Source organism: Phoenix dactylifera, chromosome 13 (genome assembly GCF_051530095.1).
Source record: "Phoenix dactylifera cultivar Ajwa chromosome 13, Ajwa_hap1_PhDact_Kaust_v1.1, whole genome shotgun sequence".
NCBI lineage: Eukaryota > Viridiplantae > Streptophyta > Magnoliopsida > Arecales > Arecaceae > Phoenix > Phoenix dactylifera.
Window position 1 is genome coordinate 8046847 of NC_143202.1, and position 26670 is coordinate 8073516.

Here is a 26670-nt window from a genome sequence, read left to right on the forward strand (position 1 = left end):
TGATTTTCTTTCATGATATCGATCATCCAATCACCCATCTTGCTTTGAGATATGTGAAAGGAGATAATAGTGTAGAATAGCTGGAGCAAACCTAATTCACAAACCTTGTGTGGTGCTAATAGTTTTAATTTTCCATCACATGAAAAAAAAAAATTTGCTCCGCTTAGCCTAATACCTTTCTAGGGGTATTATAGTGGTAGATTCTATCAAAACCGGACGATCCTTTTTGGTCACATATTTAACGACAAACTCCTATTTTTTTCATTATGGTATTTTCGAATAAGTTTCTAGAAGATAAGCCTAAAAGTTATCTTATTGATGATATCAATATTGATGATCGATATTGATGATAGCGACAATATTGATGACGACCTTGATACAGAGCTACTCATTATGATGACATGATGGTAATACTTTTTTTAAGCATTTGAACTCATTGGTTGGGGAGGCCCTCCGTCCTCATGCTCTTACGTCCATCCTTACCTACTCTCTATCCTCGCACACTTGCCTCCGTTCTTGCTGGCTCTCCTCCATCCTTACACCCTCACCTCCATCCTCACCTGCCCTCCTCCATCATTCTCATCAGATTTAAGTGCAAGGGCAGCCATGGATCTCTCTTTACAACTCACCCTCCAAGCTCAACCTCAAGAGCCTCGAACTGATGGCTAGCAAGTCTCTCTGTTCTACTATTCTAGATTTTTAAGCCGTTGAAATTTTAATTAAGATGGTATCTTTTGGTCATTTATTTTTATGGACTACTATGATGAACCAAATGAGAGAGAAAAAATATGCCTTTTCTTCTTTGGATATTTGTTACTCTTGATTTATGCAGATTTGATTCGAATAGGTGATGGGAAGTTCTCAAATCACTCACTAAAACTAGTCATCTTTGGAGAAGATTATTAGCAGGTGATTCTATTATTCATCCTTAATTTTCTGTATTTGTTAATTATGGTTTTGGCCATTTCAAAATTCATTATATAATCTTGCAATTGCAATTGGATTAGAACTTAATTTTCTGTTGCTAGAAAGAGAGATTTTTTTTATTTTTTTTCTCTAAAAGATTAAAATTGCATGCTCTTCCATTTGATCTTGCATGACCTCTAAAACCAAGGCTCTGTGTTTTATCCTATGAAACTGCATCACATAGATTCAAAAGTCATTTTTCAGTAAATGATAATATTCATGAGTTGACGAGTCAAAGACTTGCATATAGTAAATGTGTTTGATAGTAGTTGGCATGTATTTTGCATAGTTATAAACACTTATATTTAAGATTATTTTTATTTTTATTTTTTTCTCTGGTGCTATTGTTCTTACTTTTTTGGGTATATGCAGAATTTTGTTATAATTACTCCTATAGAAGACGTTAATTGCATGGAAAGTACTTGTTGGGGGAATACAGTTTCCCTCCTAGTACATGGGGACCTCGCCACCAGAAGACCGCATGACGGCCGACCTTAGACGGCCGAGGTCGGCGTCCGACCTTGGAACTTCCGACAATCCGACCTCGGAACTTCCGACCATCCGACCTCAGAACTTCCGACCCGGAGAACTCCCGACCTCAGAAGTCTGTCCTCACCGCCCACCTACCGCGGTTGTACCTTTCTGAAGTCTGGCCGGGGGCCATACCCTGCCACCGCCTCCAGCATTTAATACGCGTGATCTCTGTAAACCCACGGTTCACTCAACAATTAATGCATCTCTCCAGCTCACTCAACAATTAAGGCGTATCACAATTAATGCATATCTCCGGCTCACTCAAAAATTAATGCACGTGGCTCCTATTACCTACAGATCCTCAGCTCTCCACGGCAAATCGGCTCAGCAGGGTCCAGTCGGCCGTGACAACTCTCTGATCCCGGCCTCACCTCCGACATCAATGCAATGATTCACCTGATCGCGCGCAAACTCAAGCAACGTGCTAAGTCGTACGACGGCATCGCCCTATCACATCACAGGTAACCCGACCCCCCTATAAAAATGGGACCCTTCCTTCCCGAGGGGGAGAGACTCAGAACTCGGAGAAAAACATATCTTCCTCCTCTAAAACAAAGCCTCCCCTCTGACTTAAGCATCGGAGGGCCGGCGCCGGAAGACCCGGCCACCGGCTTTTTTGCAGGCACCCCTACAGTGGACGCCGCTCGCCGACGGATCGCCACCCTCCTGAGCACACCAGAGCTCCCCCTCCTCAGCCGACGACCGCCCCCGGGTCCAATTTCCAGCAACAGTTGGCGCTAGAGAAAGGGCCCGAGTCGCGATCATGAAGTTGAGAAGTAAGGGAGCCTCCAACATTTCCCGGCGTCCCCCGCAGAGTCCTGGACACTCCGTCCAGAATTCGCCTACTCCGGCTGACCCGGTTCCTCAGGTCCAGCCGGAACAGTTCAACGCCCTAGTGCAGCAAGTCCAGGCCTTGGCCGCTGCCGTTCAAGGTCTGCGGCGTGAGGAAGCCTTACCTACGCTCCCCCCACAGGCCCAGATCCTACCGGAGTTTCCTCCCAACAGCCCGATTCTCCAAAGCCAGAACCTTCACGGCTCTTCCAGGGCCAACAACGAAGGGCGGACGTCCCCCCAGAGAGAGCTGCCGGGGGGAAGTCTCAACAGAAGACCCCAACTCTCCGAAGCCGAGTCGGCCCCGATCCACCATGAGCTGGAGCAGACCACGGTGACAATTCCCCGGGTTGGGGAGCTCGACAGGAAAGTCGAGCACCTGAAGCGCCAGATCGAAGCGCTCCATAGCATGAAGGCAAGACAAGAGGGGGATTTCGAATTCACCACCAAGTCCCCCTTCTCCCGCCAAATCGAGGACGAGCCGGTCCCCTCGAGGTTCAAGATGCCTCAAGTGGAGCCCTACAGCGGAACTACCGACCCCCTCGATCATTTGGAAAGCTACTGAGCTCTCATGGCACTGCAAGGGTCCTCGGAGGCCGTGCTCTGTAAGGCCTTCCCGGCGATCCTCCGAGGGACGGCTCGGCTTTGGTTTTCCGGGCTGAAGTCGAGCACGGTATCCTCTTTCGAGCAGCTCGGCAGGCAGTTCGCTACCAACTTTGCTGCCAGCCGACGCTAGAGGCGGACGTTGGACTCCCTCCTAGATATTAAGCAGAAGGAGGGGGAATCCCTCAAGGAGTATCTTGACCGCTTCACCGTCGCCATGTGGGAAGTCCGCGAGCTGGACCAGTCAATAGCCATGTCGGCCTTAAAAACTGGAGCTCGTTCCTACCGATTTCTCTTCTCTATCGAGAAAAGCTTCCCTGCCGACTTCACCGAGATGCTGGCCCGAGCTCGGAAGTATGCAAAGGCCGAGGTGGCTATTGTTGGATTGCCCCACAGCGGCGCGACGTTCGCGGCGGAATCCGCATGCCGGGCCCGGTGCATCGCATACGCCGGAACAGGATCGGGTAGATTTCAAAATTTTTCTGAATCAAAACGATTCAGAACCCTTTTGAATTAAGATGGGGACTAAACTAAGATCTAATAATTAATTATGAATTGTTAAATACTAGAAAATCAGAAATATAAAATTTCAAATGAAGATCTCATCTTCACCTTTGTGCGGGTAGAAGAACACCGCAACCGATGATCGTGGTTTGGTTCCTTGTAGCCGCACAAACGTCCGGCCTCTACAAGTATCCACACGAGGTTGCTGAAGATCAGAGATGGGGCTTCACCGGGGTGCTAGCTCCTTGCAAAAGCCTCTCTTGGATGTCGAAGAAGAAGGAAGAAGAAATCACAAGGATCCCACCTTGTGCAGCCTTCAAAAGGAAGAAGAAAACCCTTCACCTTTTTTATTCTTTTCTCTCCCTATTTGCTGATTTAAAAATCCCCAAAAATCCTTCTTGCTGCCCCACGGCTGGGAGAAGTTCTTCTCTAAAATCTGGGACGTGGGGCTCCCTTTTATATGGTTCAAAACCCTAGGCGCCAAGGGTCCTAGTCCCACTAGGATTCCTTGGCGCCTCCCCCTTTTTTTTGCATTGGCGGGCCCCTTGATTCCTTGAATCAAGGGGCGCTGGCTCCCAGCAAAGAAGGAGAGGGGGCCACGTTCTTCCTTGCCCTCTTGGCTGCCCCCTCTTACCTATTTTGACTCCTCAAAATAGGGCATTAAGAGGGAGGCTTCATATAAGGAAAAAGGCTGAATTTAGGTAGAATTTTTGGGACTCGATCTAGCCAACTCTTGACTAGGATTTGAGTCAAATTTCTTTGGATCAGATCCAACATAATTTGACTCAATTAATCAGCAATAAAAGACTCAATTATAATCTAATTATAATTATTTAATTCTTCCATTTAACTCACTAACTCTTAGTGGGTTATTTTGTACATCAATCTTATTGACAATTGACATTGTGATTCCAAATCACAAATCGACAATCCTAATAATCAGAACCTCTAATGTGTGTGACCTCATAGGTTCTAATCTGACTGGTAATGAGACATATTGAGATCTCCATCTCAGTATCATTGAAACTCCTTTCAATGGGTTGGAACGATTCCAACTCAACTCATTAGGGTTTATCGATCATCAAGATAATCCCTATGAGTCCCACCATCCACCAGTGACACCTAGCAGCATGTAGTGGCTACCCAGCAGAATAGAATGATGAACCTCTAGGTGCAGTTGTCATGTGTTACAGTCCTTCTATCGTGGATCCCTACAAGACGGAGGTCATGGATAACTCGTCAAACCCCTTCGTCTGTCATATGTCAAAATTTATTCGACTTAAGTTCGAGAGTGGAAAACTCTTTCTCCACTGTGCATACTGCCCCGGCCGAGGTCTTACGAACTCAGTCTTATAAATCACATAGGATCTCTCCTTATCTATCAAGGTCGATAGATTCCATATAGGTGCATACCCTACTCCTACAGTGAACTTACTGCAGCCAATCTACACTGCATGGACCCATATGGCTAGAGACCATGTATGTGTGCAGTCAAACTACAATAACCTCACTGTGAGTAGCCGAAGCACCGCAGGTCAAAGGACCAGTCACACTACTGCAACATCAAGCAAGTCACTGACGAGTGGATAGACATCCAAGTGACTTCTTGTCTTGGTCACGCTCAGTACCCTTGTTCTCTAACAAGCACCTGCACTATCACTTCAGTGTCCCTACACTGTGGACTCAAGTCTCGTCCATCCAGAAGGAAAGTGATCTGTGCACTGATCGGATCGATCACCGTCCTCGTGATGATCCATTGATCAGGAGCATTTAGAAACTAATCACCAATGATACATGGCTCAAATTCTCAACTCTTGAGAATATGTATCATCATCTTATTAATTTCTTGGACGATTCATAGACACATAAACAATATGAATGAAAAGATGCCTTTTATTTATTTAATAATAAATAGTCAAGTACAAAATTATGTCCCTAAAATTAATAATGTGTCAGCCAGATTGGCTTCTAGGGCATACATCTAACAATCTCCCACTTGCACTAAAGCCAATCAGTCATATATCTAAGCCCCATCTTCTCAAGGTGGGCTTCAGTCTTTTGCTGACTTAGCTGCTTAGTGAACGGGTCTGCCACGTTATCCGCGGAGTCTACTCTCTGCACCTCGACATACTTCTTCTCAACATAGTCGCGTATGAGATGGAAGCGCCGCTCTATATGCTTGGACTTCTGATGAGACCTTGGTTCCTTAGCAAGAGCTATGGCGCCATTATTATCGCAGTAGAGTGTTATGGCATCTGATGTCATTACATCTAATTCTGCAATGAATTTCTTGAACCAGAAGCCTTCCTTAGCAGTTTCAGAGGCGGCGATGTATTCAGCTTCCATAGTAGAGTCAGCAATGATCGGTTGTTTAGAACTCTTCCAATTCACCGTACCACCATTGCACAAGAACACATATCCAGATGTTGACTTTCTATCATCGACATCAGTCATGAAGTCTGAATCTGTGTACCCTTCTACCTTTAACTCAGTTGATCCTCCAAAAATCAAGAATAAATCTTTAGTTCTTCTCAAGTACTTAAGAATATTCTTCACAGCTGTCTAGTGTTCTTCACCTGGATTCGACTGATATCTGCTTGTGACACTCACAGCAAGGGCTATATCAGGTCGTGTACATAGCATGGCATACATGAGGCTCCCTATTGCCGATGCATAGGGTATCTTGCTCATGCGTTGAATCTCTTCAGATGTGTTGGGGCACATCTTCTTGGAGAGATGAATTCCATGCCTTCATGCTGACTATACCCTTTCGCCACAAGCCTTGCCTTATAGGTCTCTACCTCTCCATCCGAACCTATCTTCCTTTTGTAGATCCATTTGCATCCAATAGGTACAATACCTTCTGGTGGGTCTACTAAGGTCCAGACTTGGTTGGAATGGATGGAGTCTAACTCTGACTTCATAGCTTCCAACCATTTCTCAGAATCGACATCAGATATCGCCTCGTTGTAGGTTTTGGGATCCTGTATGTGATCCCTATCTCCCACTAGGAACATTTCCTCGGTATCCTCTTCTAGTATACCTAAGTATCTATCGGGAGGATGGGAGACCCTACTAGATCTACGAGGTGGTCGAGGGACATCGTGTACTGGCTCTGTATGAATGGGTTCAATAGGATTCATGACTCGTTGCTTTTCAGAGACTTTCTCTTCAAGCTCAATTTTCCTCCCACTGCCTCTATCAAGGATAAACTGGTTTTCCAAGAAGATGGCATGACGGCTCACAATCACATTGTGATCCTCTGAGACGTAAAAATTGTATCCTAATGACTCTTTAGGATATCCTATAAAACGAGCACTTATGGTCCTAGCCTCTAGCTTGTCCGCCTGTAGTCTTTTGACGTAGTCCGGACATCCCCAAATCTTGAGATGACCAAGACTTGGTTTCTTACCATGCCATATCTCATATGGTGTGGTAGGAACGGATTTAGAGGGAACTCTATTCAATAAATAAATTGCTGTGAGTAAGGCATCTCCCCAAAGGAACATAGGTAAATCAGTGAAGCTCATCATGGACCTGACCATATCTAATAGGGTCCGATTCCTCCTCTCTGACACCCCGTTGAGTTGAGGTGTTCCCGGAGGTGTCCATTGTGAGACTATGCCGTTTTCTTTGAGATAGTCCCGGAATTTCCCACTAAGGTATTCTCCTCCTCGATCTGATCGAAGAGCCTTAAGAGGTTTTCCAGTTTGTTTTTCTACTTCATTCTTGAACTCTTTGAACTTTTCAAAAGATTCAGACTTGTGTCTCATAAGATACACATACCCATACCGTGAATAATCATCGGTAAAGGTAATGAAGTAAGAATAACGTTCCCTGGCTAGCACATCGAATGGGCCACATACATCTGTATGTACTAGGGTAAGTATTTCAGTGGTCCTCTCCCCATGTCCTACAAAGGGCAGTCTAGCCATTTTTCCTTGAAGACAGGACTCGCAAACTGGATATGACTCGGAAGTCAATGAGCCTAAAAGCCCATCTTTATCCATTTTGTTCATTCTGTCTTCTCCAATATGGCCAAGCCTGAGGTGCCACAAATATCTTTGGTTTATCTCATCCCTGGATCTCTTGGATCCTTTGGCACTCACTTCTTGCTCGGTAACATTCACAGATACATCCATATGTAAATGATAGAGACTGTCGATCATGAAACCACGTGCGACTATTTTATTTCTTAAATAAATAGAACAGCAGTCTTTGTCAAATGTAAAAACATGACCTTCCTGTGCTAGACATGAAACAGAAATCAAATTTCTGCTAGCAACAGGTACATAATAGCAGTCTCTAAGTAATAAACTAAAACCAGACGGTAGTCGCAGATGGTAGGTGCCCACAGCCACAGCAGCAACTTTTGCCCCGTTGCCAACCCGAAGGATTACCGCACCTTCCGCCAGCCTTCTACTTTTCTTTAGACCCTGCATGGTAGTGCACAAATGAGCACTAGAACCAGAATCTATAACCCAACTGGAAGTAGAAGAAACCGTTAGATTAGTTTCAATTATGAGCAAGTCTATACCTTCTGAAGGTGTGTCAGCCTTCTTGTTCTTCAGGCTCTCGAGGTATGAAGGACAGTTCCTTTTCCAGTGGCCGTCGACATTGCAGTGGAAACATTTTCCTTTGTCATTAGCCTTTTTCTTTTGAACTTCCTTCTTTGGCTTCTTGTCTTTCTTCTGCTTCTTAGCAGGCTTCTTTTTCTTCCAAGTAGACTTTCTCTTGGAACGGAAGTCAACTCAGCAGCAAGAACATTGCCCCTTGAACCTTTCAAGGCTCCCTCAGCAGTTACCAACATATTTATCAGTTCAGTCTTAGTGCATTCAATCTTATTCATGTGGTAGTTTACTATAAACTGACCAAATGAATCAGAAAGTGACTGTAGGATCAAATCCACTTGCAATTCCTTGTGCATGTTCATTCCGAGCTTCTCAAGCTCCTCTAGGTCCTTGATCATAGTCAGACCGTGATCATGGACAGACTGCCCCTCGCGCATCTTCGCTTTGAAAAGCCTCTTGGACACTTCAAAACGAGCTGTGCGACTCTGCTCACCATACAACTCTTGCAGGTGTGTCAGTATGTCCCTAGCAGTCTTCATATTTTCATGCTGGCATTGGAGTTCATTTGACATGGATGCCATCATATAGCATTTTACTCTAATGTCATCATCCAACCACCTTTTATGCATCTCACGCTGAACATCAGTAGGACGTGTTGGTAGTGTAGGGATATCTGAATCGAGTATGTAGCCTATTTTCTCACAGTCCAAAACAATTTTGAGATTTCTAAGCCAGTCCTTGTAATTGGTTCCGGTCAGTCGGTTGGTCTCAAGAATACGGGTCAAAGGGTTTGAAGCTGACATTGTATATGCAGAGAGTAAAGATTCTAGTTAGACTTTTGTACTTGATCCTAATCTGTTCTAAGGTCTTTTAGAACAAATGTAACTCCCACTATTTTCTCGAATCCCTCACACTCCCCTGGTAGGGAAACGGAAATCCCACACGACTAGGGTTTCTAGTGGGTACTGCGGTCCCATCAATTTACATGCCACCTCACCTAACAGTTATTGGTGACACATAGATTGATGAATGTACAACTCTTGTACAATGCTTCTGAAGCATGTTGCAGTGTAACTTGGTCTCTAAGCCATGAAAACCTCACCTAATAGTTATTGGTCCCATTTCTTAGTTAAGTCAGACCCACCGTATAACCGTAGGAATAAAGTCGTCATTGGGTCCTCACCTAACAGTTATTGGTGCCCAACCCCACCTTTACCCTACAACATCTCATGTCTATAGAGAGGTCCAGCCCCCCGATGCAACTTGACCACTGTGTCCAGCCGAGACAAATCAACATCAGAAAGGCCTTAGCAGCTCTACTACAGTGGAAGACCTATTGACTTAATATTGGTTAATCAGGTCTTAGTGTTTGCAACTTGAGCTCTTCATAAGAGGTAATCGAACAATTGGCTAGGTAAGCAGGTGGGAGGCTCCCCTTACTCAGAGAGTAAGGTCCTAATTAAGTAACCACCTTTAATGCTTTCCTAGACACCAATTAAATCAATTAATCTAATATGACTTGCTCATGTCGGTTCACTCTCGACTTGATTGAGGAGGTTTTAATTTAGGTCTCAATTGGGTTTGCTACATCACATGTAAACCTATCTACCCGACTCTCATTCACATCACATGCAAACGGCACATTGCAGGCAGTTATGATCGCAGCAATAATTAAAGCTAAACTTTAAATAGGTGATGATCATGGATTCTAGTTAGGTCGTATTACAAGCACATGCACGTCAATCGATCAACTGGTCTTCAACTTTTGAATTGGTTCCAAGCCTCCTTGATTCGATCCTTGACCAACTCTTGATCCAATCGCCATCAACCGCTTAGACCCCTGCTCATCTCATGCATCATCTTTGATTTGATCGTTGACGTACATCACATCACAGAAATACAACCAGATATAAAATAAAAATAAAAATAAATTACATCTCCCTTTTAGGAGGCACGCAGGCCTCTCAAAATATTAAATAAGATGCATGCAAGCATCTGCAAAATTACATGACATTACAGATCACATCGCAGGTCATTACATTCGATACCAAAAGGGTTTGAATCCTATGATCATCACCACATGCATCTCATGCATGATTTTATCTAATCTGATTTTAATTTTATTATGCAACCATCTGAGATCCAGATCATGCAATACCTTAATTTTAAACATCATAATCATATCATAATTTTAAAACTAACATCGCATGATCGATCTAACAAAATCAGCATGCTGAAAATTTTCAGCAACACGAAATTTCAGCACGCAGAATTTTTCAGCATGCATAATAATTAAAAATCAGAACTAATTCATAATTAATTAACTATTATCTTAATTGGATCCCCAAAACCATGGCTCTGATACCACTGTTGGATTGCCCCACAGCGGCGCGACGTTCGCGGCGGAATCCGCATGCCGGGCCCGGTGCATCGCATACGCCGGAACAGGATCGGGTAGATTTCAAAATTTTTCTGAATCAAAACGATTCAGAACCCTTTTGAATTAAGATGGGGACTAAACTAAGATCTAATAATTAATTATGAATTGTTAAATACTAGAAAATCAGAAATATAAAATTTCAAATGAAGATCTCATCTTCACCTTTGTGCGGGTAGAAGAACACCGCAACCGATGATCGTGGTTTGGTTCCTTGTAGCCGCACAAACGTCCGGCCTCTACAAGTATCCACACGAGGTTGCTGAAGATCAGAGATGGGGCTTCACCGGGGTGCTAGCTCCTTGCAAAAGCCTCTCTTGGATGTCGAAGAAGAAGGAAGAAGAAATCACAAGGATCCCACCTTGTGCAGCCTTCAAAAGGAAGAAGAAAACCCTTCACCTTTTTTATTCTTTTCTCTCCCTATTTGCTGATTTAAAAATCCCCAAAAATCCTTCTTGCTGCCCCACGGCTGGGAGAAGTTCTTCTCTAAAATCTGGGACGTGGGGCTCCCTTTTATATGGTTCAAAACCCTAGGCGCCAAGGGTCCTAGTCCCACTAGGATTCCTTGGCGCCTCCCCCTTTTTTTTGCATTGGCGGGCCCCTTGATTCCTTGAATCAAGGGGCGCTGGCTCCCAGCAAAGAAGGAGAGGGGGCCACGTTCTTCCTTGCCCTCTTGGCTGCCCCCTCTTACCTATTTTGACTCCTCAAAATAGGGCATTAAGAGGGAGGCTTCATATAAGGAAAAAGGCTGAATTTAGGTAGAATTTTTGGGACTCGATCTAGCCAACTCTTGACTAGGATTTGAGTCAAATTTCTTTGGATCAGATCCAACATAATTTGACTCAATTAATCAGCAATAAAAGACTCAATTATAATCTAATTATAATTATTTAATTCTTCCATTTAACTCACTAACTCTTAGTGGGTTATTTTGTACATCAATCTTATTGACAATTGACATTGTGATTCCAAATCACAAATCGACAATCCTAATAATCAGAACCTCTAATGTGTGTGACCTCATAGGTTCTAATCTGACTGGTAATGAGACATATTGAGATCTCCATCTCAGTATCATTGAAACTCCTTTCAATGGGTTGGAACGATTCCAACTCAACTCATTAGGGTTTATCGATCATCAAGATAATCCCTATGAGTCCCACCATCCACCAGTGACACCTAGCAGCATGTAGTGGCTACCCAGCAGAATAGAATGATGAACCTCTAGGTGCAGTTGTCATGTGTTACAGTCCTTCTATCGTGGATCCCTACAAGACGGAGGTCATGGATAACTCGTCAAACCCCTTCGTCTGTCATATGTCAAAATTTATTCGACTTAAGTTCGAGAGTGGAAAACTCTTTCTCCACTGTGCATACTGCCCCGGCCGAGGTCTTACGAACTCAGTCTTATAAATCACATAGGATCTCTCCTTATCTATCAAGGTCGATAGATTCCATATAGGTGCATACCCTACTCCTACAGTGAACTTACTGCAGCCAATCTACACTGCATGGACCCATATGGCTAGAGACCATGTATGTGTGCAGTCAAACTACAATAACCTCACTGTGAGTAGCCGAAGCACCGCAGGTCAAAGGACCAGTCACACTACTGCAACATCAAGCAAGTCACTGACGAGTGGATAGACATCCAAGTGACTTCTTGTCTTGGTCACGCTCAGTACCCTTGTTCTCTAACAAGCACCTGCACTATCACTTCAGTGTCCCTACACTGTGGACTCAAGTCTCGTCCATCCAGAAGGAAAGTGATCTGTGCACTGATCGGATCGATCACCGTCCTCGTGATGATCCATTGATCAGGAGCATTTAGAAACTAATCACCAATGATACATGGCTCAAATTCTCAACTCTTGAGAATATGTATCATCATCTTATTAATTTCTTGGACGATTCATAGACACATAAACAATATGAATGAAAAGATGCCTTTTATTTATTTAATAATAAATAGTCAAGTACAAAATTATGTCCCTAAAATTAATAATGTGTCAGCCAGATTGGCTTCTAGGGCATACATCTAACAGCTATCGCCTCCAGGCGGGGTGCAACTGAACCAGCTTCAAAGAAGCAGAAGAAGCGCCGCGAGGAGCGCGGCCGCTGAAGAAGCCGATTCCCCCGCCGAGAGAAGAACCTCCCCCGGCTGAGAAGCCCGCCTCGACAGCGGGGACAGCCTCGACAGAGGACCCCACCTCAGCCAAGGTCCCCACTGCGACCCCGGACGCACCCGGGGAGGTACGAGAACTACACTCCTATCAATGCACCCCGGGCCGAGATTCTGATGGAGATTGAAGGTCGGGACTTCTTCCGACCTCCGCCTCCTATGCAGGATACAGGAGTTCCCCGCAATCCCAGGAAGTATTGCCGCTTCCACCGAGACCGCGGGCACGACACGGAGGACTGTTTTCAGCTCCGAGACGAGATTGAGGCGCTTATTCGCCGCGGAGTACTCAATCGGTTCGTGAGGAACCGGCGTGAGGAAAGAAGGCCAGTGGGAAATGCCACACCGTCCGAAAATCCGGATGACAACAGGCCTATCGCCGGCACCATCAATGTAATTGGGGGAGCCTCGGCTGGAGGGTCAGCCCAAGAAGGAATCTCCCCAAAGCGCCCGCGCACTTCTGAAGTCATCTCGTTCTCAGACGAGGATCTGGAAGGGGTTGAGACCCCTCACGATGATGCTGTGGTCATCTCTATGATTGTAAATAAATTTGATGTAAAACGTGTCTTAGTTGACAATGGAAGCTCAGCCAATGTTTTGTACTACCACGCCTACCAAAAAATGGGGTTACCGGGAAGCCAGCTTCGAAAAATTAATACCCCGCTGGTCGGGTTCACTGGGGACTCGGTCCCAGTCGAGGGCGAGGTCAGCTTCCTTGTTACGGTCGGCCTCACTCCCCGGGAAAGCACTGTGAGGACGGACTTTCTTGTGGTCCATCTACCCTCAGCCTACAACGCCATCCTTGGACGACCAGGGCTAAATGCCCTCTGAGCCGTGGTCTCAACCCGCCATCTACTCATGCGATTCCCCACCAACCAAGTAGTAGGCGAGGTCCGCGGGAACCAGCTGATTGCCAAGCAGTGTTACATGGCGACCCGCAAAGTGAAGCAACCAACTGAAGCGTCGAGTCGGCAAGAGTCATCAGCAAAGGCGCCAACTCAGGCAACGAGTCCCTCGCTGCCCATAGAAACCTTGGACGCGAGGGACGACCTCTGGAAGAAGCAAGTAAAGCCCGGTGAGCTTCTTATTCAAGTTCCTCTACGAGAAAATTTTTCCGAGCTAACTGTGCAGGTCGGCTCCGGCCTTGGCACTCGCGAGAGGGATCACCTCATCAGCTTTCTGTGGGACAATGCTGATGTCTTCGCCTGGTCGCCCGCCGACGTGCCAGGAATTGACCCTGAGGTCATGGTCCACCGACTCCAGGTGAAGCCAAATTGCAGGCCTGTAAAGCAGAAAAAGAGAAGCTCTGCCCCGGAACGACAGCGAGCCGCGGCCGAGGAAGTGGATAAACTCCTTGAAGCCGGCTTCATCCGGGAGGTTCTCTACCCAGACTGGCTCGCCAACATAGTCCTCGTAAAGAAGGCCAACGGGAAATGGCTCATGTGCGTGGACTACACCGACCTGAACAAGGCCTACCCGAAGGATAGTTTTCTCCTTCCAAGCATCGACCATCTTGTCGACTCCACCTCAGGACATCAATTGCTGACCTTCATGGACGCCTTCTCGGGATACAATCAGATCCAAATGGGGCTAGAAGACGAGGAGAAGACGACCTTCATCAATGACAAGGGCACCTATTGTTACAAGGTAATGCCATTCGGGCTGAAGAATGCTGGAGCCACCTACCAGAGGCTGGTCAGCCAAATTTTTGAAGATCAGATCGGCCGAAATATGGAAGTCTATGTGGATGACATGCTGGTGAAGAGCCGAGCGGCGGAACACCATGTAGCTGACCTCAACGAAACGTTCTCCAAGCTCAGGAAGTACCAAATGAAGCTCAACCCGGCGAAGTGCGCATTCGGAGTTATCTCGGACAAATTTCTGGGATTCATAGTGACCCAGCGTGGAGTTGAAGCCAACCCCGAGAAAATCCGAGCGCTGCAAGAGATGACGCCTCCAAGGACAGTCAAAGGAGTGCAGCGGCTCACCGGGCGGGTTGCCACCTTGGGGAGATTTGTCTCCTAGTCGGCTGAGCGCTGCCTCCCTTTCTTCAAGATTCTTAAGCGGCCGAAGGACTTCCTGTGGTCGGAAGAATGCCAGCAAGCCTTTGAAGAGCTCAGGCGCCTTCTGGCCTCTCCCCCGCTGCTCACCAAGCCTCAGTGGGGCGAGGTTCTTTACTTGTACTTGGCCGTCTCCCCGGTCGCAGTGAGCTCAGTCCTGGCCCGGGAAGAGGACAAGCTCCAGAAGCCAGTCTACTATATCAGCCGGGTCCTCAGGGATGCCGAGACCCGATATTCCAAACTTGAGAAGACAATTTTTCTCCTGAACATTTCAGCTCGGAGACTCCGGCTTTATTTTCAAGAACATACCATAATCATACTGACCGACCAGCTTATGAAGCAAATACTACAGAGGTCGGATCGTGCTGGGAGAATTGCCAAATGGGCGGTTGAGCTCGGGAAGTTCGACCTTGAATACCGGCCCAGGCCGGCCATTAAAGCTCAAATACTCGCCGACTTCATCGTGGAGTGTACCTTGCCAGACGACCCCGAGCCACCGCCTACATCTACAGAAGAGACCCCGAGGCTGCCATGGGTCCTATATGCGGACGGCTCCTCGACCTCGGGGGGTAGCGGAGCTGGACTCATCCTCACCAGCCCAGATGGAGTGGTGGCTGAGCAAGCCCTACGCCTCGAGTTTCCGGCCTCAAACAACGAGGCAGAATATGAGGTGCTCATTGCCGGGCTCAAATTGGCGAAAGAACTGAAGGTGGAGGATCTAAAGGCCTTCAGCGACTCCCAGCTGATAGTAAGCCAGGTCCAGAGAGACTTCGAAGCAAAGAAGCTATCGATGCGGAAATATCTCCAAAAAGTGCGGGAACTCACGTCCGCCTTAGGTTCCTTCAGCATCCAACACATTCCCAGAGCGGAGAATCGCAGGGCGGACCAACTGTCTAAACTGGCGACCTCCCGCATGAGCGAGCTTTCCAGGACGACGGTGCTCGAATATCTCCGAACACGTATCACAGAGGAACCTGGACCAACCATGTGCATCGATCTCGAGCCAAGCTGGATCGACGGGTTCGTCCGCTATCTCCAAGATGGAACCCTCCCTCACGACGAGATCGAGGCCCGCCAGATCAGGCGTCAAGCTTTCCGGTATGTCCTATATGAAAACAGGCTCTATCGTCGGTCATTCACTTCTCCTCTCCTTAGGTGTCTCCGCCCCTCGGAGGCGGACTATACCCCCCGAGAGGTCCACGAAGGGATCTGCGGAAATCACCTGGAAGGTCGGGCGCTAGCCCATAAGATCCTACGACAAGGATATTTTTGGCCCACGCTCCAGGAAGACGCGACGGACTTCGTCCGAAAGTGTGACCGGTGTCAACGGAACGCCAACATCCAGCGCCAACCTTCAGCCCCGCTAACTTCAATTATCGCCCCCTGGCCGTTTGCCCAGTGGGGGATCGATATTCTGGGGCCCTTTCTCTTGGCCACCGGGCAAAGAAAATTTCTGGTCGTCTCCATCGACTACTTCACCAAATGGGTTGAAGCTGAACCTGTGGCCCGGATCACCGAGCAAAAGATGCGGGACTTTGTTTGGAAGTCTATAATCTGCAGATTCAGACTCCCCCGTATCCTTATATCTGACAACGGGCGGCAGTTCGACAACGTCCATTTCAGAGAATTTTGCTCCGAACTCGGCATCGATCACCGCTTCACCTCGGTCGCCCATCCCCAGACAAACGGAAAAACTGAGGTAACTAATCGTACCATTTTGCAGGGACTCAAGGCTAGGCTTGATCGATCCAAAAGACAGTGGGTCGAGGACTTGTACAACGTCCTCTGGGCATACCGGACTACGTTCCGATTACCCACTGGTGAGACCCCCTTCAACCTGGCATATGGCACGGAGGCTGTCATCCCGCTGGAAATCGGCCTCCCCTTCTCAAGGGTGGAGCACTACGACGCCGACTCCAACTCTTCCCGGCTCAAGAATAATCTGGACCTCGTCGAAGAGACACGAGAGGTCGCCCGGGTGCGCATGGCAAGGTACCAGCAGAAAACGGCCCAGTACTACAATTCCAGGGTCAAACCCAAGCTCTTCAAGGTGGGGGACCTCGTCCTCAGGAGAGCCGAGGTTTCTCAGCCAACCGAGCAGGAAAAGCTCGCCCCAAACTGGGAAGGACCGTATCAAATCGCCCGAGTGTAACGACCCGAAACGTACAAGTTGAAATCCCTCGAAGGGACTCCTATTCCGCGAAGCTGGAACTCCGAGAATCTACGGATGTATTGCCAATAAAACCCCAAGGGGTTCCAGGCAATTAGGAACATGAATCCAGTCTCCTCTTTATAATGATTCGTCTCCTTACAATGATTATAATTATCTCTTCTAATGTTGGGTCGTTTGTGATCCTCAGATGCCCCGATTAAGGTCGGGATGCCCCGAGCATCAACCGTAGAGTCTCAAACTCCCTCGACCTCGGGAAGCGTCACCCAGTCGACGATGAGCCCAAGCTCCCTTGGCCCCATATTTGAGACCTCGACTAATGTCGGGATGCCCCGAGGGTCGACCGTAGAGTCCCAAACTCCCTCGACCTCGGAAAGCATCGCAGGTCGATAGAGCGTTCCCAGACCCATCGACCTGGTGCACGATTCCTCGACTAAGGTCAGGATGCCCCGAGGGTCGACCGTAGAGTCCCAAACTCCCTCGACCTCGGAAAGCGTCGCAGGTCGATAGAGCGTTCCCAGACCCATCGACCTGGCGCACGATTTCTCGACTAAGGTCGGGATGCCCAGAGGGTCGGCCGTAGAGTCCCAAACTTCCTCAACCTCGGGAAGCGTCGCAGGTCGATAGAGCGTTCCCAGACCCCTCGACCAAGCGCATGATCCCTCAACTAAGCTTGAGATGCCCCGAGGATCGACCGTAGAGTCCCAAACTCCCTCGACCTCGGGAAGCATCACAGGTCGGGAGTGCGGCCCCGACCCCATCGATCTCGTGCATGATCCCTCAACTAAGTCTGAGATGCCCCGAGAGTCGACCGTAGAGTCGCAAACTCCCTCGACCTTGGGAGGCGCCACCAGGTTCATAGGAAGCCTAAGCTCCCTCGATCCCGAGCCAAAAAGTGACTCTGAAGGTCAGCGAGGAAACAAGGCAACCCACTCCGCTATGAGGCGCGCAATTTCGGAGGTGCAAGAGGTACATCCCGCTTGACGCCCGTCTTGTTATATTTGTCTATCTACGTATTGCTAGCGAAATCCCGATTGAGGTTGGGACTTTATCCCGGCCAAGGCCGGGTTGCCCCTACAAGTCGGTCTAAGACCAAGGTCCCACCGACCTCATGCATGCTCTCTCTACCGATAAACCCCCATGACAACTCATGCAAACCTTCGTGAGTAAGGGCCTGATTCGGCCCCCATACGTCGAGACATTGATCTCGACCCGTGAAGATCACCCCGACCACGGACGTACCGATTAAGCTCAAGAAGGCTGAGGTACCCTCTACAGGTTCCGACCCCGTTCGCCGGAACCTCGGTAAAGCCCGAGGGTAATAATTATGAAAGCCCCGATGATGGTTTGACCACTGGCTCACGCTCCCCTCTAGGGAACAGCCCTAACATTTCTATAAACCTACGCTCCAAAATGCCAAACTCAAAGGCTCGGTCAAATACCTTGATAGCGACCTATGCGAGTCTGACAAGGCCCCTCTCGGGGCCCGAGGCCCGAGCCCGGTGCCTCAAAAATCCAAAAACCAAACTGGGTAGCCCCTACGAGCTTTGAGTCCGAGCTCCAAGACTTGATAAAACTTCTTAGAATCCAAGTTCAGAGCCCCCCAAGCAGCGTAATCGGAACGTGGACATTCAAGCAAGTCGAGAGAAAGAAAAGCAAAACATAGCCAAGGAATATGTCTTTATTGAAAAGCAGCCTAAAGGTTGGAATACAAAATTGAGGTCAAAGCGCCAGGCCTGCTTACAATTGAAAAAAGTAAAAGGAAAAACTAAACATAGAATGGCGAAAGAAATTTTTTCATTAATAAAGTGCCAGAAGGCTAAGTACAAGATTGGAGGTCGGCAGTCCAATAAATTTGGAAGCCGAACTCACTTACAAAAAGGAAAAGAAAGAATCTAAGTCCTAAGGGGCAGCGGTCCCGCCGGCGTCACTTCCAGGGTCATCTATGGTGATGACCTGAGGACCTTCGGTGAGCGCGGGCTCGGAGCTTGCGACGGGGACCTCGGCAGGCGCCTCGGGAGCATCCTCGGTGATTCCGCCGCGGGGAGCCTCCATCCCCGCTGGCGCGGCTGCGTCCGCCTCGGCCCCGGGGGACTCCTCCTCGGACACAAGGGCTGCGGGGACATCGTCGTCAGAGTCGGCGCTCAACCCCATCCTCGGACGAATTGTCGAGAGGTCGAGCTGGGGGCAGTACCGAGCCATCTGCCTCCGAAAGTTGTCAAAACCGCGGAGGAACCCATCCACGGTCTTCTCCTCGAGCATATCGCGGAACTCGTCCGAGTCTTTGAAGAAGTCCACGGCATGCTCGGCCCGCTCGAGCGCCCTCTTCTCCCGGGCCTCGAGTTGCCCAATCTTTAGGCGTAGGACTCCGCCCTCGTACTTGAGACCCAACACCTCGGATTGGACCTCCGCCAGGCGCGCCTCTGAAGCACGCAAGGCCGACTTGGCCAACGAATGAGCAGCCCTTTCCTCCTCGAGCTCCTCGACGATGGCCAGTCTCCCGGCCTCTGTCGCCTCCCTCCGCGCTTCGGCCTCGGCCAGCGCGGCCTCCAGCTCGGCGACCCTCTTCTTGGTCGGCTCCAGTTGCCGGCTGAGTCGCCGAGTTTCTTCTTGACACCCTTGGGCGATGAATACCAAGGTGTCGACCTCGTGAACACGCTGCAAGAAAGAAAAGGAAGAAAGCAGTCATAAGTAAATTATTCGTATACACTAGCAGCTGAAGGAAAATTAAGAGGATAGCTTACCCGAACAGTATTACAATAAGCACTGTCGACGATTTCCTCCAGGGACAAGTTGCGGAACTCGGCCCGGTCTGCTGGAAGCATCGCACGCCGAAACACCGCACGTGCGACGTCGGCGTCGTGAAGAGCCGAGCTCCCCTCAAGGAGCGGGGACCCCGGCTCGGCCGACTCTCCCCCCGGGCCCCTTGAAGAGCTCGGCATGCCCGAGCTCGGAACCTCGGAGCCCCTGCTCTGCTCGGGCTCCGAGCGCTGCGACTCAACGGTCGCTCGCCCCTCCCGCTCGAAGATAGGAGTGGGGCGGAGAGGGGCCGCCGAATCAGACGCCCTCGTAAAGCTCGGGGCTGCGTCCCCGGCAGCCAGCTCCCGCCCTCGAGCGGCTGTAGAGACCCTCACCTCCGGGCCTCTCACCCCGGCCGAGGTAGAAGCCCCGGCCGATTTCGATTTTTTCCGAGGCTGGGGAATAGCCCCGCCGGCCTCGGCCTCCCGCCTTTTCAGCCGGAAGAAGAGAGACGTGTTGCTGGTCGGCATGTGAGGAATGTCTGAAACAGAAAAGATATTTTCTAGGTGTCAGACTAACATTAAAAAAGGAAGAAACAGATAAAGCAAAGACGAAACAATGCGACTACACTTACCCTCGGGACGCGCCGAACTCAAGCCAACGCTCGCCAAGGCGTCCTCTTTTAGGAGCTCGGCCAGGTTGAACCCCTTCCCGAGGCCCCGTAGGGCGTCCAGCACCCTCAGCTCCCTCGCCGAGGGCTCGGAGAGCCTGTTAAGGGCCTTTAGCCGAGGGTGCCCCCACCTCGGGTCAAACCCCCACGGCATCTCGGACGCAAGAAAGAAAAACTTCCCCTTCCACTCATAAATAGAGGAAGGGGGACCCTGGAAGAGTGACATACCGCCCCGAAAGGCGAAGTATAGCCACCCTCCATCCGCCGGGTTTTTCTTTAACAGAAAACACCGGCGGAAAACACTCACCGAGGTCGGGATCCCATGTGCGAGACAAAGGGATAAAAACCCGATTATGGTCCTCCACGAGTTCGGAGCGAGCTGTGCTGGGACGAGCTGATACTCCACCAGCAAGCTGTTCACAAACTCGTGCAAGGGGAACCACAGACCGGCCCAGAGCATCTCGCGATGAATCGCGATCCGACCTGGGGGCGGCCGCATTACCCTGTCCTCCGGCCCTGCGGTTTCGAGACGAAACCCGGGCTGGAAAAAGAACCGGGAGCGGATCAACTCCAGCTCCTCCCCCGACAAACTAGATCCGACTTCATCCGGACCAGAACCCATCTCTAAGGAAAAGCGCGGAGACAAAAGAGACGAAAAGAAAAAAGGAGGAAGAGGGAGAAACCCCCAAACTGACACAAGGGAGGAACCTACGGGGGGAGTCGCCGGAAATCGCTCCGAGCACCGCCAGTGAGGTTTTTGTTGAAGAAGGGGACGAAGGTGGAAACGGCGAAAAAGAGAGGGCAACTAGACAAGACTCCTCTTAGAGCTGGGGGGTTTAAATAGGCCCCTCTAACGGCCCAGATCGGCGGGTTCGGTTTCCACCCCCCGTCTGGATTGCGCCACGTGTCGGCCTCGAAGCTGAAGCACCGCATTCATCCCGGACCGATGCATCGAATACAAAATCGAGGCGCCGTCCCATCGGATCTCACGGCCTCATCATGAACCCGCAAGGCCGGACCGCCTCAAAAGACGAGCAAATACCACCCCCGCTCCCCTCATTTAATAAGCCCCAGGGACGCGTGGAGCACTGACGTAATCTCAGCCTCCCAAATCTCCGTTCGACCAATACGAGATTAAAAGCGTCCGACCTCGGATCATACCGCGTGTCCACTTCGAAAAACGAAACGGCGTATTTATTCAAAAAGGGCGCCTCAACCACAAGATCGAGGCGCCGCCCCATCGAGTCCAGGGACCCCATCATAAGTTCGTCATATGAAACGACCTCGAAGGGCCAAAGGGCGCAACTTCCGTTATAAATGCTTCGAGATGCGTAAGGACGCAGACATAGACCAATTTCCCTCGACCTCGGTAACCATAATAATGACTTCTACTTCCCGCGTCCGAGCTTGCAAGCGGCTCGAACTCGAAAGTCGGGGGGTAGTGTTGGGGGAATACAGTTTTCTTCCTAGTACATGGGGACCTCGCCACCAGAAGACCGCATGACGGCCGACCTTAGACGGCCGAGGTCAGCGTCCGACCTCGGAACTTCCGACCATCCGACCTCGGAACTTCCGACCTAGAGAACTCCCGACCTCAGAAGTCTGTCCTCACCGCCCACCTACCGCGGTTGTACCTTTCTAAAGTCTGGCCGGAGGCCATACCCTGCCACCGCCTCCAGCATTTAATACGCGTGATCTCTGTAAACCCACGGTTCACTCAACAATTAATGCATCTCTCCGGCTCACTCAACAATTAAGGCGTATCACAATTAATGCATATCTCCGGCTCACTCAACAATTAATGCACGTGGCTCCTATTACCTACGGATCCTCAGCTCTCCACGGCAAATCGGCTCAACAGGGTCCAGTCGGCCATGACAACTCTCTGATCCCGGCCTCACCTCCGACATCAATGCAATGATTCACCTGATCGCGCGCCAACTCAAGCAACGTGCTAAGTCGTACGATGGCATCGCCCTATCACATCACAGGTAACCTGACCCCCCTATAAAAATGGGACCCTTCCTTCCTGAGGAGGAGAGACTCAAAAAACTCGGAGAAAAACATATCTTCCTCCTCTAAAACAAAGCCTCCCCTCTGACTTAAGCATCGTAGGGCCGGCGCCGGAAGACCCGGCCACCGGCTTTTTTGCAGGCACCCCTACGGTGGACGCCGCTCGCCGACGGATCGCCACCCTCCTGAGCACACCGGAGCTCCCCCTCCTCAGCCGACTACCGCCTCCGGGTCCAATTTCCAGCAACAGTACTCATAAAGATGATCATTTTAATGTACCAAATTTGACAGCGAGCAGAAAGTATATGAGTTTTATAATAGATATGCATATAACATTTTTAGTATTCGGAAGAAAAAAAAAAGTTTCTTCAAAGGAATAGTTTAAATATTATAATATATTAAAGATATTTTTGTTACAAGGAGGGCTATTATAAGAACAAGAAATCCATGTATAACCCACCAAAATATCATTGATTAGATGAAAGGACTAGTTGGAAGGCGTATATGGCACTAAAATTTTGTAAGAAAGGTGTTTATCCAGCTTTGAGGCTGAACATAATCATTTTGTCACCACACCTAGAAAGCAACATCTTCTGAAATCACAAAAATAGATCATTGATGCTCACAATCATTAGTAGACATAGCAAATGCTCCAAAAGCAAGTCCTCGTAATATATGAACACCAAATAGACCTGGAACACAATTTTAGTTCTTTGTTTTTTCCTGTTCACTGTTGAATAATTCTGGTACTATAACAACTGGATAAAGCAAATTATGTAAGCATAAATACCAAAATCAATCAATATATGATCGAATTACTATTTCTTCCAGTGGAAAGCCGCACTCAAGTTAAAACTAGCAAAATTTGAGAAACACATTATAATGTCCGGTAGAATCATTGATAGGACGACCGCCAGCTGAATTCTGCTTAGAAATGCTGGCAAACATAACTAAGTTTAAAGGTACAGGGCATAAATACAAGATATTTCTAGTGGAGTTATTTTTTTGCCTAATATTAAAAAAATATACAACAATGACTTTTTTTTGTTATGCTGAAAATACAAATAACAGCAAACCACCGCCCACAATCATCATGGAAACACATTATCTAAAATCAACAGTTGTACAGGAGATATAAATGAAGAAAAATGTAATACTTGCATGCAATATGATTGCCTTGCATGTCTTTACCATGCTAAGATGAGTGCAACGCCAAAATAAACTACGAAAACTCATTTCTGATACATTCTTATCGGCATTCCCTTCCATAGACCACTGAGCTGCTGAAGTTGTCACAAGGAAAAGATACTGAGCCAAGAAATAAGAAACCAAAATAAAATCATTCTGCTTGATTTGGCAGCTGATGATGCTTCGGAATATCTAAATTTATGGGACTGCTCTCTGAAAGGAGAGACGACCAGGTGAATACAATTGCAGTTTGCATGAAGTGGTTAATAGTCACTTCATGATCAATGTTAAGAAGAAAAAGAATTTTATATGATTAAAATAAGATCCAGAGGTAGACAATGATGGATGTTAATCTTACTTCTGTAAGCTGGAGAGTGCACCACAAAATATAGCATTATCAGGTAGTAGAAGCTCAGTCTTGTTGCTCATTTCTGGATTAACCACACTTACATACACTTCCTGGCCCAGGTACCATCTGTCAAGATTCTGCACACGCAGATTCCACATGCCGACATTGTCAAGATAAACTAGGATGGCGGTCCATGCTCCAGGAAATACCTACACAAAAATCGGCAGGCTCACACAATTCTCTTAGCAATGAAAAGTCAAAAATACTTAAAGAAGAAACAGGCGTCAAACTTCAATGGAACAAAAGCAGAGATTTCACTCCTCCCATTTAGACCCAATTTATCAGATTCTTTCGTGAAAAGTGAACTCATAACTTTAGTTGATGACAAGAGTAAAAGCAGAAATAAAAAGAACCAAACAAGAGCAAAGAAGACCAACTTCAAAACAAGATAAGGCTACACAATGCAACAGCAGAAAGATTGTGAATGATGAAATGGACTGTTTAAATATCCAAACCTCAAGGGGGGGAAACTTGATGTTTAGCAGCACAGTCAATACATATGCACATACACAGCTCGGAAGGGATAAAGATTAATGATTAAGGAAAAAATTTCAAAATACATTGTAAATTCTGGTGTTGTGAAAAGACAAGTACATGCCAAACATGAAAGATGTACATTTAAAATGCTAATATTCCTTGATGATAGAAAGCATTCTCCATAGATCCAAGCAATATGAAGAAAATAAAATCCCCAAATAGTATGATCAATTGATGAGATAGCTACATGAGTTACTGTCATAGTATGACCGTACCAGACGGTACCGAGCGTACCGTACCAGTTCGGTACCGGTACAGATGGTGTTCCGACCGTCGATACGCAAAAAAAAAAAAAAAAAACTCCATACCATACCGTACCGACACTATACTAGTGTGGCACCGATACGGAGTCCGGTACCGGTACGGCGAACCTTGGTTATTGTGCATTGCCAATGACGTACGCTTAAGGACTAAACATAACTAGAAAGATTGTGATTAATGTCAGAACATGGAAGAGAACACAAACAAACAAAGATACAAACAAAAGAAATTAATAATACAATAGGACTGTAGTCTGACAGCAAAGATACCGTAACCATAAGAAAAGCTGACATAACTGCTACTTAGCCAATTTAAAAATCTACACATTAAAAATACAAGTAGAGGAATTCAGAATTAAAGATACAAAGGTGATGGAGACAAAAAATATCAAGAAGGCTATGTCAAGGCCAAGTGCAAATAGAAAGTTACTAGTATTTAAGGTGTGCCATGCATGTGAAAAGCTTTTTCAAGTAAATGTTTGATAGTAGTTTTCCTTTTTGAAACTCTAAAAAGTTTAGACTTCTTCGTTCTAGAAATTCTTCCGTAATATTAACTGTTTGGTAGAGGTTTTCATTTTGAAACTCTTTAACTACTCATTCAATCCTTACCTATTCACTTAATTCTTATCTTTCTCACGTCATCACATGAGACCATTGAACAAATGACAGTCATTTAGGAGTTCCCATTATATATAGTAGAAATGATGATGTGTCAAAGTAGACAAACATGGACATAAACCTGCTATATATCGTATTCAATCTTGTTCGAATTGGCTCGTGGTTGGGCGCTCATGATGGGCCGATCCGACTGGATCCAATCTGATTTAAAATGAGGAAGAGGAGGGAAACAATTGGGCGGTCAAGAAACCACCCAAAACCGTTCAATGTAGTTAAAATATTCCCTTCTTTCTTCAGATCTCTCTGCTAGAAATAGAGAAACAAAGAAGAGTTCTCCATTGCCATAGGAAGACATGGCTATCGTGCAATGATTAGAGAAATTTCAGTTCCTGTGATTGTTCTAGAACCTGAGCAACTCTGGAGAGCTAGACCAAAACAGTGATTCAGTCCTAGATTTCCTTCATACTCTTGCAAGGTATGCACTTTCCTTGTTGTTGTTGTATTTCAAATCATTTTCTCATTAACAAAGCAACCACAGAAAGTGGGCAGACTAAGTGAAGTGTGCTCTTATGGAGAAAGTATAATCACTAAGGCAAATGGAGTGACATGTCACAACAACATGGGACATGACTAATGCAAATTAAAGTGATGGACATGTAGATGAACATCAAAGACTTGTAATGGATTTTTTTACAGGAACTTTGTTCATGATATTTCCGCATAAAAAGCATGCATATAGGGATTAAAATATATATACTTGGCCATGATGGTGATTAGAGTTTATTTGATCCTCTTAGGAGAGACTGAACCCGCAAATGCACATGATCCTCTGAAAATCACTACCTACAACCACTTCAATCCATGTGCTTTATCTTTGGAGGCTTTGCTTAGTGCTAAATATCCAGCAACTACAGGCTAAGAAGATGAACTACAAGAAGATCTTGTTCTATTGCTTTAGGACAAGCCTTCATCCTTCTTCCTCTCTTTTGTATTGAGGAAGTTCTCTTCTTTCCTCCCTCTCTTTCTCTCTCTCTATTTTTCTCACGCCAAGGTTTTTCACCTGATCACAAACCCTAGACTGCCTCCTGAAGGATATATAGAAAAGGGATTGCCAAGGTTTCTTGGGCGCCTCCAACTAGGGCATCCAATAGTCCTAGTTGGACTCGGGAGGGGAGGCCATTACTTGGGATCTCCTCCTATATGATGTCGGGCTATAGAGAAAGGGAGGGGCGGCCCTGCATGAGCAGTCGCCCAATGCTTGGACCTAGTCCAAGTTGACCCAGGTCAAAGCCTGGTCCAATCTTTCTTAACTTGAACTAACTAAACCCTTTAGGTTATCTTTTAAGCCCAATTAGAGGCTCAATTAATTCCCCAATAAGCT

General features: G+C 47.4%; 1 protein-coding gene across 1 annotated transcript in view; it reads right to left on the reverse strand.

The window, feature by feature from the left end:
• Positions 1–23262: 23262 nt before the first annotated feature.
• LOC103698389 (monocopper oxidase-like protein SKU5) overlaps positions 23263–26670 on the reverse strand; it is a 42570-nt gene continuing 39162 nt past the window's right edge. The window contains exons 8-9 of the mRNA XM_039116549.3: positions 23824–24023; positions 23263–23678 (exon numbers count right to left, since the gene is read on the reverse strand). Of these exons, the coding sequence (XP_038972477.3) occupies positions 23570–23678; positions 23824–24023 (309 nt within the window). The 3' untranslated portion in view covers positions 23263–23569. The remainder of the gene's footprint in view (positions 23679–23823; positions 24024–26670) is intronic.